Source organism: Molothrus ater, chromosome Z (assembly GCF_012460135.2).
Source record: "Molothrus ater isolate BHLD 08-10-18 breed brown headed cowbird chromosome Z, BPBGC_Mater_1.1, whole genome shotgun sequence".
NCBI lineage: Eukaryota > Metazoa > Chordata > Aves > Passeriformes > Icteridae > Molothrus > Molothrus ater.
Window position 1 is genome coordinate 69,944,543 of NC_050511.2, and position 13,190 is coordinate 69,957,732.

The 13,190-nt window shown below is 47.4% G+C and overlaps 1 protein-coding gene across 5 annotated transcripts in view; it reads left to right on the plus strand.

Annotated features, from left to right (window-relative positions):
- Positions 1-12,029, plus strand: part of PAX5 (paired box 5) — a 135,300-nt gene extending 123,271 nt beyond the window's left edge. For all 5 annotated transcript variants that reach the window (XM_036403263.2, XM_036403265.1, XM_036403266.1 and 2 more), the window contains 2 exons: positions 3,610-3,696; positions 11,953-12,029. In XM_036403263.2, coding sequence (XP_036259156.1) covers positions 3,610-3,696; positions 11,953-12,029 — 164 coding nt within the window. The remainder of the gene's footprint in view (positions 1-3,609; positions 3,697-11,952) is intronic.
- The last annotated feature ends 1,161 nt before the right edge of the window (positions 12,030-13,190 follow it).

The window sequence follows — 13,190 nt, forward strand, 5'->3', positions numbered from 1 at the left end:
CTGTCCCACTGTCTCAGGGTGGAATGCATCTCCCGGGGCTTGCCACTGGTTTGTAGCAGCAGTGTTATTGGGAATCAGTCTTTGTTCTTTCCCCTCCTTACCTCTACTTCTGGAGGCATGATGGAACGGTCTGACCCCTTTAGGGCTAAAGCTGTATGAGGAGTGTAGAGACAGGTTTGTGGCAAAGAGGTGAACTAACTCTCACAGGAATCCTTTGTTTTGTGTCTTTGTGTTTCATGGAGGTGAGAACTACAGAGGAGAAAGCTCACTTCATATTACATGAAGGAGGGATGTGTGTGATTCCTACCCTTTCCTCATGTTGTGACAGTCAGTGTGCGCAACATACTGCGCGTGTGTGCATCCTTGGATGGCTGATCCGTGGTGTTTGTTTTTGAATGGGGCAAGGGCTGTCTGCTAAGAAGTGCTGTCAAGAAGTGTAGTTGATGGACGTTGGAATATCTGGTGAAATTTGTGAAGCAGTCATGCAGTGTTCATTCATCTACCTTAGTTTCACTTAGGGCTGTACCATTTGTCTGCCCAAGTCTTGTGGTGGTAATAACAGGGCTTGCAATTTTCTCCCCCACTTCTCTTTTTCCCCTCCCTTCTTCCATGTTTCTGTGTTTCTTTCCTCTCATTTTCCTTCTTTCCCTCCTTCTCTCTCTCTCTCTCTCTCTTTTTCTTTTCCCCCTCCCCCCGCTCCAGCAAGGCTGATGGATATGCAGAGTATGTTAAGAAGCGAGCAATACTGTCACTGAGCTGATGGTGCTCAGTGACTCCTCGGGCTTCTGGCTGGTCTGTACTGCAGGAGCTTGACACCCTGACCACTGAGGCATAAAAAACAGAGAATTGGAAGCCTCAGCCTGACAGGCACTGGAGCATCCCCCAGAGAGGGTCCACGATGTGTGTCTGTGTGTGAGTGTGGGGAGGAGGGCAGTGGGGATGGTGGGGGAGGAGGGCAAGACAGGAGAGGATGAAACAATGAAATGTCAGCCCATTCCCACCCACAGCCCTGCTGCAGCCCTGATAAATGCTTGGAAAGTGCTGCTGCCCACTCCATGGCATGCACAGCATCAGCATGGAATGGACTGTGTCTGCAGCTCCAGGAGAGTAGGACAGGGGAGGGAGAGAGGGATGGAAGAAGGGAGGAAAGGATCAAGGGAAAGGAGAGTGCTGGGAGAGCTGAAAATGAGGTGTCATGTTGTCCAAGGGGAGAATGCTTCCCCTTGGGATGAAGCTCTTGCAGGCATAAAACAGCTCATTGTGAGCTTTGTTTCAAGCCTGGAGTGCTCCTGGTGCAGGAATGACAGGACAAGCTTTTCTGTGCACTCTGTGCAAAGAGCCCACAGCAGCGATCTACATCTCCTGTCCTGTCCCCTCTGTCCGTGCCTCCATGCACTGCACAGCTCTCAGGAAGGATGTAGCAGCAAGACTCACTCCCATCTGCTTTTGTGTGTCATGTCAGTCAGGCAGCACAGCTGTTTTGCGCAACTAAACCAGAGCTAAACCTTTGAAAATCTCACTTCCCTGTGGAAAGGAAGAAATGCGACCCCTGGGGAAGGTGGTGTGTGATAGCCTTTTTGTAGAACAGGCACCCGGAGAATGAAAGGATTTCAGTGTGCCATACATTGGCAGGAGAATGTGACTGTGACTTCAGGCCTGGGAAACATTGTGACTCTCACAAGTGAAGTTACCAGACAGACCTCTGCCTGTGTGCTTTGCAGGCTTGGGCAAATACCAGAAACACAGGCTGGGCCAGAGATGAGCTGGATGCCCAGGAGCTATAGAAGCAGGGAAAAATCAGGGAGGACTCTGGGTGAGACAACAGCTTCAAATGTTTTGATGCAGGGGCAGAAAGGACCTAAGAGAAGCTGCTGTGTCCTGTGCAGGAGAGAGATGGATCCCTGTCTGGTGGAAGGCAATGGGGATGCTCTTGCCACTGGCTGCAGTATGTCGAGTGGCTGCAGTATGTTGAGCATCTCTTTGGGCGTTGTCAACTTTGCTATGCCTTACTCTTTTAGAATGAGCACTCTGACAGAGGTAACCTTCAGGCACTGAAGTCATCCATCAGCCATAGGGACAGGAGCAGAGAAGAATTGGTACTGTGAGGTACTGTGTGCTTCCCTCTGAAGAAAGGTTTGAAACAGCTCCATTTTTCCTGGCACAGGGTGAAGTACTGCCATTCCTTAGAGGCAATAAGGAAAACCCTACTCTGAGCTTGTGAAGAGATGTTGGCACAGCAAGGTGTGCTAAGTGTGGAAGTGCTTGCTGCTGCATATTTTGGCCCTTCTCTCTATGGAAGCTGTGTTGGGGAGAGAGAGTGGGTTGCTCCTAGTAAGTGTCATGGGTCCAAAGGGCTGCAGAAAAGAAACAAGGAAGAGATGCTAACAGAGACTTCCTGTAGCAGACTAGTGATGGGCTGGTCTGGCCGTCAGCACACCCAGTCTGTTCATCTCGTGATGCAGGCAGAGAGGCAGCTTGTTTTCTCTGAAGCAGAATCATGTGGAGATCAAGCCATCCTGGACCTTACCATATGTTTTGGTGAACAGAGCATCATCCCCTCTTCCCTGGCACCAGTGTGCCAGCAAACGGCCTAAACCATGGCTACTCACTGGCCTGGAGACCCAGATGTGGTTTCCAGGTTGGGTCTATAGATTGTACGGGACAAGGGTGCTTGAGCTGCTCAGGACACACTGTCAGGGGTCCACTGCCTAGCTGGGGTTATGGCAGCTCCTGGATGTGGGGTCATGGCTATGCCAGTGCCAAGGACCAAAGCAGGCAAACGTCATGGCAAGCATCTGCTGTGGCCTGTCAGCCCTCAAATCTTGCCTTAGGAAACATACCCTTTCTCCTGCTGTGCTGTGCTTTTAGATATTTACATGTGGGAGAGGGAGAAGGGAAGGAGGAACAAAGAGAGAGAGGAGGAAATCTGTAATTCAAGGAACATTTCCTAAAGAAACAGCAGCAGTGTTGGCATTTGTGTGGTGGAGGGGCCAGGTCAGAGCCCCATATTGTAAGGCTCTGTTCTGAAGAGCTTGCAGCTGAAGTATGAAGCAGGTGACATATGAAGAGAACAAACAGACGGGAAGAATGGGAGCTGATGGGGAGATAAATAGCCATAATTTTTCAAGCCTTTTTTGTGCTTTTGTCTGGAGGGTTCAGATCTGTCTGAAACTAAAGCAAACATCCCTTTCCTTGGGTTACAGTGTTGGAGAAGTATCTGGGACCATGACAAATTTTCCATGAAGGGAATCCAATATCTAGAAACTGTCTGGTACATCTTCTCCTGCAGCAGAGACTATCTGGACAGCCCTGTCCTTGTATTGTGCTTCTCACCTGAGTCCTGTAGGGCTGGAGAGGCAAAGGCCAGCCACATCAGTGTGTCCCAGAGGCCTGGGTTGCAGCACAAAAAAGACACGTAAAAGATGTTTGCACCCATTTACTTAATCCTTTATTCCATATTCCCCTTTCTCAAGGCAGAGTGTCCACCAGTGCTTTTACTGTGGCTGTCAGTAGAGCAGAGCACACACTGGAGAACCCCTTTACCTCAGAATGGTAACTGTCATCTCAAATCAAATGACCTTTTATTCTGTCTTTGTCTCTTTAACTTAGGGAGCGAGTTTTCTGGGAGCCCATACAGCCACCCACAATATTCAACATACAACGACTCCTGGAGGTTTCCCAACCCTGGACTCCTGGGTAAGTGTTCACCCCTGTTTAGAGAGATCAGTGCAAGATGTGCAGTGTTTGTCCAGCCCTGGCATGGGCAGAATGTGTGTCCCAGCTTGTCCTCAGTCATGTTTAGACCCAGAATGGGACTGCAGGTCCCCACTGGGATGCATGATTGCTCTTGGTTCACTTTGCCAACAAGATGGCCCAAATGTCTTGTCTTCCTGCTTCTGATGAAAATCCTTCCAGAGACATAGGGTATTGCTGGAAAGCAGGGTCACCAAGTTTTTTGAGGGTACAGGACCCTGTTCAGACAAAACTTGTGGTGCCAGTTTGCTTGCAGGCAATTCTGAGCTCCACTGTTTCCTATGACATTGCTGCTTGCCTGTGTGTGTGCTTTGCATTTCTCCCTGATCTCATGTTGTGTTTGCTTCCCAGTTGTCTGTATGCCCACTCCATCTCTCCTCAGCAAGGGACCACTGGTACGGCCTCACTGATGCCAGCATGGTCCTTATGAGCAATGGGAGAGAGAAGCTCTGTAACTCCTGCAGGATCATGGCCCTCATGTGAAGGATAAACATAATCCATTTTACACCCCGTCAAAAGCTGGCCCACTTTGACCTTATATACATGTAGCATGCTGTAATTAGAATTTTTCCCTGCATAATTTGCATGGATGAGGTAAGTAAAATACCAATTAATTGTCATCTCTCAACACAGGAGTAGCATGCCTTAGAGATTTCCAGATTTATGGATGACAGGGCTGTTATATGTGACCTCCAGCAGCGAAATAATTTTGAATTTTTGTCATACTTTTTTCATCCAGTTTCTTTGTTTTAAGTAATTGAGTCCCCATGTAATTGAACCACCCAGGCTGTATTCATCATGGTTCTTGTCCTTAAACAAATCCTTCGGGAGCAATAGACAGCCTCTGCCTCTCATGCCATGGTGCTGGTATAATGCTGTTATTTGCTGTGCCACATTTAAGGGTTTGTTAGCGCTTCCATCATAAATCAACAGACAGATCTTCAGCTAATATGGATGGGCATAGCTGCACAAAGCCAGGGGAGTCCCCGTGCTTAAACCCACTGTTTCCATGGCCACAGCCAGTGGTGCTGCCAGAATTTTGGTTGAGCAGCATGGGGAAGATGCTTTTGCCAGAGGCAAGAGGACACACCATGCTTTCTTCATTTCTCATTTTGTAACTCCTTTTGAATCAGTAAAGCTGCTTCAGCAATGCCCTGCATCATGGATAGGCCTGGGAAGCCCGGTTTTGTGTAAAACAACAACAACAAAAAACCTTAAAAAAATAATTTCCTTCTGAAGTGTTAAAGAAATTGGCATGATACTAAAAGTAAATGACAACTCAGCTCTCATCCAGCTCTTCTGCATTAAGACAGGACTTCTGGAGAGGCTCCTGGGCTGTTTACTATGTTCCTGCCTGGGGATATTCACCTCCATTAGAAGGGTGTGCACTCTTTCTGGAGCCATCCCAAAGCCATTCCTGAGCCACCCCACCAGTGTGGGCAGTGGCCCTTCCATTCTGTCAGCAGTGGGTTGCAGCCATGGCCTGCTCAGCTCTTTATTGGAGGCGATGGACCTGTACCAGCTCTGAGCATGCTGTCCATAGTGCTGGGCAGGGTAGGTCTCTGTGATGCCTTGAAGATGCTGAAGATGGGTAGGTCTGGGTCAGCAGAAGATTTTATACAGAGGCCAGTCATGAGACAGCTGCTTGCCGGCAGGACCTTTTACCTGTGCCATATCCTTTTTTCTACATTGATCCTCTTTTTCTCATTTCCTTTTTGGATCATGCATTTTGGGGGCAAATTCTGACTCATCTTTGACATATGAACAGTTATGGGCATAGTGTGCTTCTTACAGCAAAGCTTATTCTCTGGCTGGAGGGGATTTCTTCAGCAGATTTCTTCATGCATTTACCCAGCAACATGCTGTGAACATGTGTTTAAATGAGGCAAGGGCAAAAAGAATCAGAGGCTATAATATTTTTCCAGAAACTGTAGCTTTCTGGCAATTGAAGTGTTTCATGCTATAATGTCAATGCTGATATTTTTTTTTCTGTTGGAAAATGTAAAATATATAATCTTGGCTTCCTTATTTTTGTCCTCTTCAATATACTTTGTTTCAGCATTTAAAAAAAAAAAAAAAAAGGAATGTGAGTTTTTGTTCTGCAGCAAGTCCTAAAGATGAACTTACCATTTCAGTTCAGTCTGATCACAGAACTGGGGGGGGCTGGAGTTTCCTGGAGAGGGAATCCCCTGTCTGACCATGGGTAGGTCAAAGTACCCTGGTGTGATCTGATCAAGAATGTGTCTCCAATCAACTACAGTCAATGGGTCAGATGTCTCTTGTGCCTTACAGAGATCCCTCTTATCCACAGCTCTACCTTTGTCACTCGAAGCCTGATCCTACAATCCCTTCTCCCTAGTGCCTTCTAATCCCACTGGTAGTTTAGGGCAAGTAGGAGTCTGTGGCAGGGCCTTTAAACCTGCCCCAAGTCTCCCTGCACACTCAGAAGGTGCTGTGTGATGAGCCTGGGCACACGCAGTGGAGAATAGGTTAATTTGAACTATATCCAGGATGTTTCCACTCCTCTCAGGAGTATACGTGAGTGTATTTAGTAATTCTCTCCCGAGAACAAGCTCTGGCAGTATCAGCCTCAGAGCAGAAACCTTGACAAAATTAATCAGGACTGGTACATTGCCTGACACAGTTTGTTTTACAAAGTCCTGCTCCTTTCACTGAGATGAAAGTGTAATACTGTAAGCACTTAGCAGCACCTACGTTCAATTAATTCCCTGTGCTGAGAAGGAAGAATTGCACCACAGCAATCACACAAGTCTGAGACCTGTGAAAGAGGAGCTAAAAGCAGAAATGCCATGAATTGCAAGTGGAGGAAAGGATACTTGGATTGAAAAATTATATTTGGGGGAGAGTAAAAAGAGAGAGGTGAGAATACTGAGAAAGCTTTGGTTTTTAGTCCCCAGTCTTTGTCCTGTGTATGTGTTGGAGTAGCAAGGAGGGGTGTGTGGTGGTGTCTTCAGGGGAAGGCAGAACCATGCTCATGCAGACACTGGGAATTGGTTGTCTGGCCCCAGCAGAATACCAGCTACTCACCATTACCCTGCTGTCTGCTCTGCCCTTGCTTTGATGCTTCTCACGTCTGCACCACACACCAGGCCTCTTCTGCCCCAGCTGTCATGAAACCAGTGCAGATGGGGGAATGTGCTCCCTCCTCTCCGGGCAGTCCCAAATTCTGTGCCCCATGGCTCCTGGGGAAGAGCAGACAATCAAGCCACGGTCCTTTAGAATGGTCAACAGAAGCAGGGGCAGAAGTCAGTTACCTGCTGCAGCTTTGCAGTGTCTTCATGCTCTTGCATCCTGCATCACCCTGGTGGCGCCTGCACCTCTGTGGGTGTCAGAGAGAATGTTTGCTGTGGGGAATGACTCAGTCCCACCTCAGCCACAGCAAGAGTGAAGACAGTCCCCAAGTTCCTGGGGGACTGTGCTGGGAAGAGGACATAAACTCTGGCCACTTGTGTGGTCTGGCTTAGTGGCTGAAGTGGATATCTCCATCTCTTAGCCAGACAAAGAGTTCAGGGAAGGAACATCTTTTTCCTTTCTTTTTTTCCCCATATTGTCCTGCAAATGACCTGCAAGCAATACAGTGCAGGTGTGCACACGGAGGCACATGCATGAGTCCATGGGAGGCAAATGTGCATGTCTAGGGCTCAGGCTGTTGGCACATACTGGTGCACACCAACATAGGATCAGCTCAACATGTGCATGGTAAGGACAGATAACAGCAACACTGTCTAATGAAGAAAAACAAGTCAGTTTTTGTTGGCTTGTAGCATTTGTCTGAACCCTGCTCACTGTGGGTTCTGTCTTATGCAGTGTCCCTGCTCACACGCAGTGTGATCCCTGTGTGCGGGCTGGGAGGGTTTGGCTGCGCCATCACTGGGCCATGTCTGCCAGTTCTGGCAAGGCATCATGCAAGGGCAGGGCTTGGAGCCTCTCAATTAGGATTAGATTCAATTCCTCTGTGGGATTCTGTGGAAAGATTAGAGAACAAGTAGGCACTAGAAATGACTGTGTCAAGAAGTAAATTGATGATAGTATGAATTAGAAAGGAAAAATGACAGAAGGATGGACTAGTCTGTTCTGGATGGGGGCATGGTGACAGGAAGAGTGAGTGATTTCATTTTTCACTTTAAATACAAGCTTATTTGATTGCACAGCTGAAAGGCAAACTGGTAAAATCTAACTTGAGAGAAATGTAAGGCCTTTGGAATGCATGGGAGAAATATTGGGCTTTTTGTAGCTGCATTGAGTCAGAACAGATGTAGAGGAAGAGGGAGTGTGAAAAGGCTCTGACCCCCAAAAGACCCCATTTACCCCAAAGCCTCAGAAAGCACTGCATCCAGCTCTGGTGGGACCCACACACTGCTCCATGAGTCAGAGTGTAATTGTTTGGTGCCGCTGGATTCCACCTGTGTGTTTTTCCTCCTGCCTGAGCTGAGCTGCCATCACTATTGCTAGTGCTGATGCCAGTGGGGACTGGGATCTCTGATGACCACCATCACTGCCTGCTCCACACTGAGCTTCTGGTGCTGTGATGGGTGAGGACAGCAGTTCCACCTGCCTCTTCACTGGCCTGTGAGCTGTTTTACCTCAAGGTACTGCCTGCCATGATCCCCAGGGATGTCTGTGCAGCTGGACTGGCCATGAGGGGACATGGGCCAACAAACTCAGCATCCCAAGAGGGCAGCTCCCAAAGAACATCCTCAAAACCCCATCTAGACATGACATGCACATTTCAAGGTCTGATAAGCTGTTAACTTTTGCCTCTGCTCATTCAAGAGTAGCCAATTCAACCAGGGAAGTTTTCTCTGCTTTCAATGGCTTGAGTTTGGCTGGGATATGAAGTATACAGCATTTAATTTTAGGCTACCCATAAGAATGGCTTTCACTGTCCTTGTGAAGCTTTCCAGTATTCTCCAGGAAATATAGCTCGTGAGACTGGGGCTCCTTAACCTGATGTCAGTTACCTGGAAGAAGACTATCTGTTCAGCCCAGGATAGCAGTTATGGTGCCCTCAACAGATAGCACAAGACTACCCTTGTGTAAACATAAGTGGAATGATGACCTGCTGAAGGGATCTGCTTTAATGCCATTGACTATGGCTTAAAATATTTTTGCTTTTAATAAATAAACCTAGGTCAGATTGGCTCCTGCCTAGGAGTTTGTATAAAGACATCTTTGCAAGTGTTTATCCTGGTCTGTGATTTCACAGACTCTCTTGAGTATTCTTGTGTACAGTAAAACTGACCACAGCTGTGGTCAGCTAGGACCACACTTCTGAAGATTGCTCTACTTTGTTTAAACCCTTGTTTAAACCCTGGGTTTGTCTGATTTTGGATGTCTGCATCAGTAAGGATGCAACTGAGGACAACACAGACCCACACACTGTGTACAAGCTCCTGTTTTGCCACAGCACAGTGCAGGAGACACATTCCAGTAGCCAAAGTTCTCTGTTTCTGACCCCTCAAGGTTCCAGAATCAGAGTGCCACATGCCGTGGTAGGATACTGATCATGACAAAGTTTTCTTCTCCGACCAACTGTGCTGAGCAGCACATTGCACATATTGGGCAAGAGCAAATGCTGCCTGTGCTCTGTTTTTTGGATGCATCAGCTTGTGCTCCCTTGGAAATGAAAAGCTGGAGGCTGGTGATGAAAGCTGAGCTGATCTCCTGACAGCACTCTGGACAAAAGAAGCCTAGAAGGAACAGCTGGGCTTGCCTGTCAGATTGAGCCTGTTGGACCCACAGCAGTGAGGTAGCCCTGCATTTTGCTAATGCTTAACAGCAACTTTCCCTGATTTTAGGGATTAGGGTGCCTAAAATCCCTGTGTGATTCTTACTCTGTGCCTGGGCTTTTGAACCAGAAGCCCTCAAGTAATCACTCAGGTAATTTTGGAGTGAACAGCAAAGTGTTCCTTGGGAGGCTGTACAATAAGAGGAGACAGCAGGAAGCTCTCGAGCCTCCCAGAGGGGAAGGCTTTTGGCTCAGCTCAGAGGATGTTACCAACAGTACCGGGCATGCCAGCTGGGTTCCCCTTCCAGCTCCAGAGAGTGTGCGGGGCCATGGTAGGAGAACAACTGGGGCACTGCTACACTCAGGCTATGCCTAGGGACTGGGCAACCATTGGACCTGCAGGAGCAGTGTTTGCTAGTCTGGGATGGGAAGTAAACAACCAAAAAATGCACCTTTGGCTTCACTGCCACGGATACTTTCCTAAGGAGTCCACAGTCCCCACTGAGGTGGTGTCACAATCCGTCCTAGTGAACGGATGTTGTGATGGTTTGTAGGAGTGATCTCAGGGTGCAAAAAAACCAAAACGGTACAAGAGGGTTTGCAGTGATAATCAAAACAAATGCACCTTTATTGAATGACCACAGCAAAATGCGATAGAGGGATTAAGGGAGAGAAAAAGAGAGAGAGAAAAGAGAGAGAGAAAGAGGGGGATAAAGCTACCAAACGCAGAGACCAAGTCCTTTGGTCCAGTCCAGTCGAGGATCTGCCTGTTACGCTGGGGAGATCTCAAAATCTCTAGCTAACTCAGAGGTTTTTATTATGATAATTCTGTTGGAAATTGTGGGGGGGGAGGGGAACAGATACAATAAGGAATAGATGTAACAGGTAGTCCATGCTCTCAGCAGTAAACGAGAGCCACTGTGTTCTTGGTCCTGTGGTCACAACCTGCAGGCAAACATCTCGCTTTGGTCAGCTTGCCTCCCCCACACACCTGCCCCAGGCTGGGGGGTTCAGTCCCAGTCCTTGGGAGGAGCAGAGGGGCCTTTTCACATGGGAGTTCCATGTCTCAGTCCTTGATGGAGAGGCTCCTTACATCTCAGTCTGTCTGTCACGGTGGTTGTAAAACAGGTGAGGGTCTGCTGTGGGAGACCACCTGAAACTCAGGAGAAGTCCAGCCAGGCTGAGAGGTGGGACAGCTCCCAAGGCTACTGTTGAAAAAAGGGCACGGTGCCCCCTTTTTGGCATACAGCAAACAACACCTGTGAAAACAATAACTTAACACTGTGCTCTCAGGTCTCAGGGCCTTTGGCTTGTGACTTTCTCCTTCAGAGCCAGAGATTCTAGACGGGGGGTGTGGGTCTTCTCTTCAGTGGTCCCCCAATGACAATCGTGAGGCAGATGAGGGAAAATTTGGACAGACTCTCACAGGTGGTGGCATCACCTTTTCCTGGTGGGGCCGGCTCCTCTGTGTCACTGAAGCAGCAGAAGTCACTGCTTTTGCAGCAAGTCACATCCAGGGCTGTGAAGACCTTTGAAGGTGTCTGATAGACTGCTGTCTCATGTGTGTGGAAGGCAGGGAGCTTAGGATGGAAGGCAGCTCTCAGACAGGGCCACTCATGAAAACAAACCCTTACTACTCCAGAGCTGTTACTTGCATTGGCTCATTGTTGCTCATCCAAACCTCCCTGATGGTCTCAGATGAATGTGGCTGAGTATGAGTCCTTCCAGAGGGGTTCTTCCACACTGTGATGTGCCTCACATCCCTTGCATGTGAAACTGGTGACTTGCAGACCAAACTGGTAGCACCTTGAAGAGAGAAAATTCCCTTCTTAGGATGGATTGGAGTTGCTTTCATTGCAGGTGTGCTTGGAAGGTTTCTTAAAACTGGTGCTGGCTGGACAGATTGGTATCTCTCTGGATACCAAAGACTCTTCCTCATTCAAACAAATAGTCCAGGTTCCTGGTGATCCTTGGGTAATCATCTGATCCACCAGTGCTTAGCCCTGCAGGACAGACAATTTTCACCAATATTTTTCAGGCCTTTTCTTGGTAAACAAGTGCTTTCATTGAAATACTTTGAATACTTTGGGGGTCAACCTCCTCCTTCTAAAAGGAGGGGGGAAATTAAAAGAAGTCAGAGTATGGTAGTATGTTGGGGTTGGAATATCTTGATTTTCTGTTCTGAAAAGTAATTAACATCTTTTCATGAAGTAAATGAAGTTGATGTTTTGAGTGAAGGAATGGAAGAAGGTATCGAATGGCAAGCAGCAATGCAGAGCAGTGGTAGCCTCCTTCTCATGCAGAATGAATGAATGAATGTAATTTTCATTCTATTTACCCAGCCTTTATTGAAGCTTTGGCTAGAGTGCTCTCTGTCACCCATTGTCAGAACACTGCAAGCTGGCACCTCTCCACCTTTGTCTTCCTCACAGTGGTCTCATCTCTCACAGGCTCCCCCTACTACTACAGCGCTACAGCCCGTGGAGCAGCCGCACCAGCTGCTGCCGCCGCCTACGACCGCCACTGACGCCGGAGCTCCGGGCACCGGCACTGACAGCACATGCGTCTCATCTTGCTGCCACCATGCCAGCCTCTCCAAAAGGGAAGGAGAAAGTACCTAGTAGGAACATGATAATTGAAATTTTGCTCTTAAAGCTTGTTGAACTGATTATTGTATTCTTGAATCTGGTTGGGTCCTGAATCAAACAGAGAAACAGGAGGAAGTGGCACTCCTGAAGCTCTGTGTGGTCAAAAATGTGTGGTAGCTTCATGTTCTTTGCAGCCGGCTGGCTACTGCTTTAATCGCCTGCGGGTGCCATGGCTGTATCTGGGGATAAGGAAGAGGTGCGAGCAGCTCCCCTTGGGGCAGCTCCCTCTTGCTGCACACTGAAACAGGCTGTGAGACTTAAGGCAATTTTCTTTTCTTCTTCTTCTTCTTTACTTTTTATTTTTTTTCTTTTTTCTTTTTTTTCTTTTTTTTTTTTTGTGTGTGGCAAAGAAAAATCAGTCTGCTCAACTTTACGCAAGCACACCACTGTAAATATTTGCTTGTTTGTATTACTGTAAGAGTAGCTTAAGCATAAAGAGCAACACTGTACAAAAATGAAGTCAAAACACATCCAAAAGTGTGTTTTGAAATTGGTGCACTGATTCAAAGAACTCAGTAAGCTTTAAGCAACTTTGAACCAGGTTAACACTCATTGTGGCTGTATTTTGGGCTGATGTTGTTTCTATATAGAGCATCCTATTTGACAGTTGTGTGTGATCATGCTATATGCTGGTATCAAACACATGGGCAACTGAAAGACATAGGCAATTTTGTGATACTTTACTGCTTAATATTAATTTCTGTTCATTTGTCATCATACTAAACACTGGAACAAATTTACTGGTTTCAAGTTAATTCCAGGAAGGAATTCCTAAATAACAGTTGACACCTTACATATATCTCTGCAGATTGTGTGCTAAATCCCAGTCATGAAAACCCCAAGGGGAAGGCAGAGAAATACTGTGGTTATGATTTTTGTTAAGTGCATATATTGAGTGGGGGGGTACCAGGCATAAGGGCAGCTGCACTCACATTCCAAGCCAAGCTGAAAGGGAAATTACTTGTTTCAGGGTGTCTGTACATTTCTGTGAAGGCATTGCAGATTCCAGCACTGTAGTCCAGACATGCCTGAGGGGACTG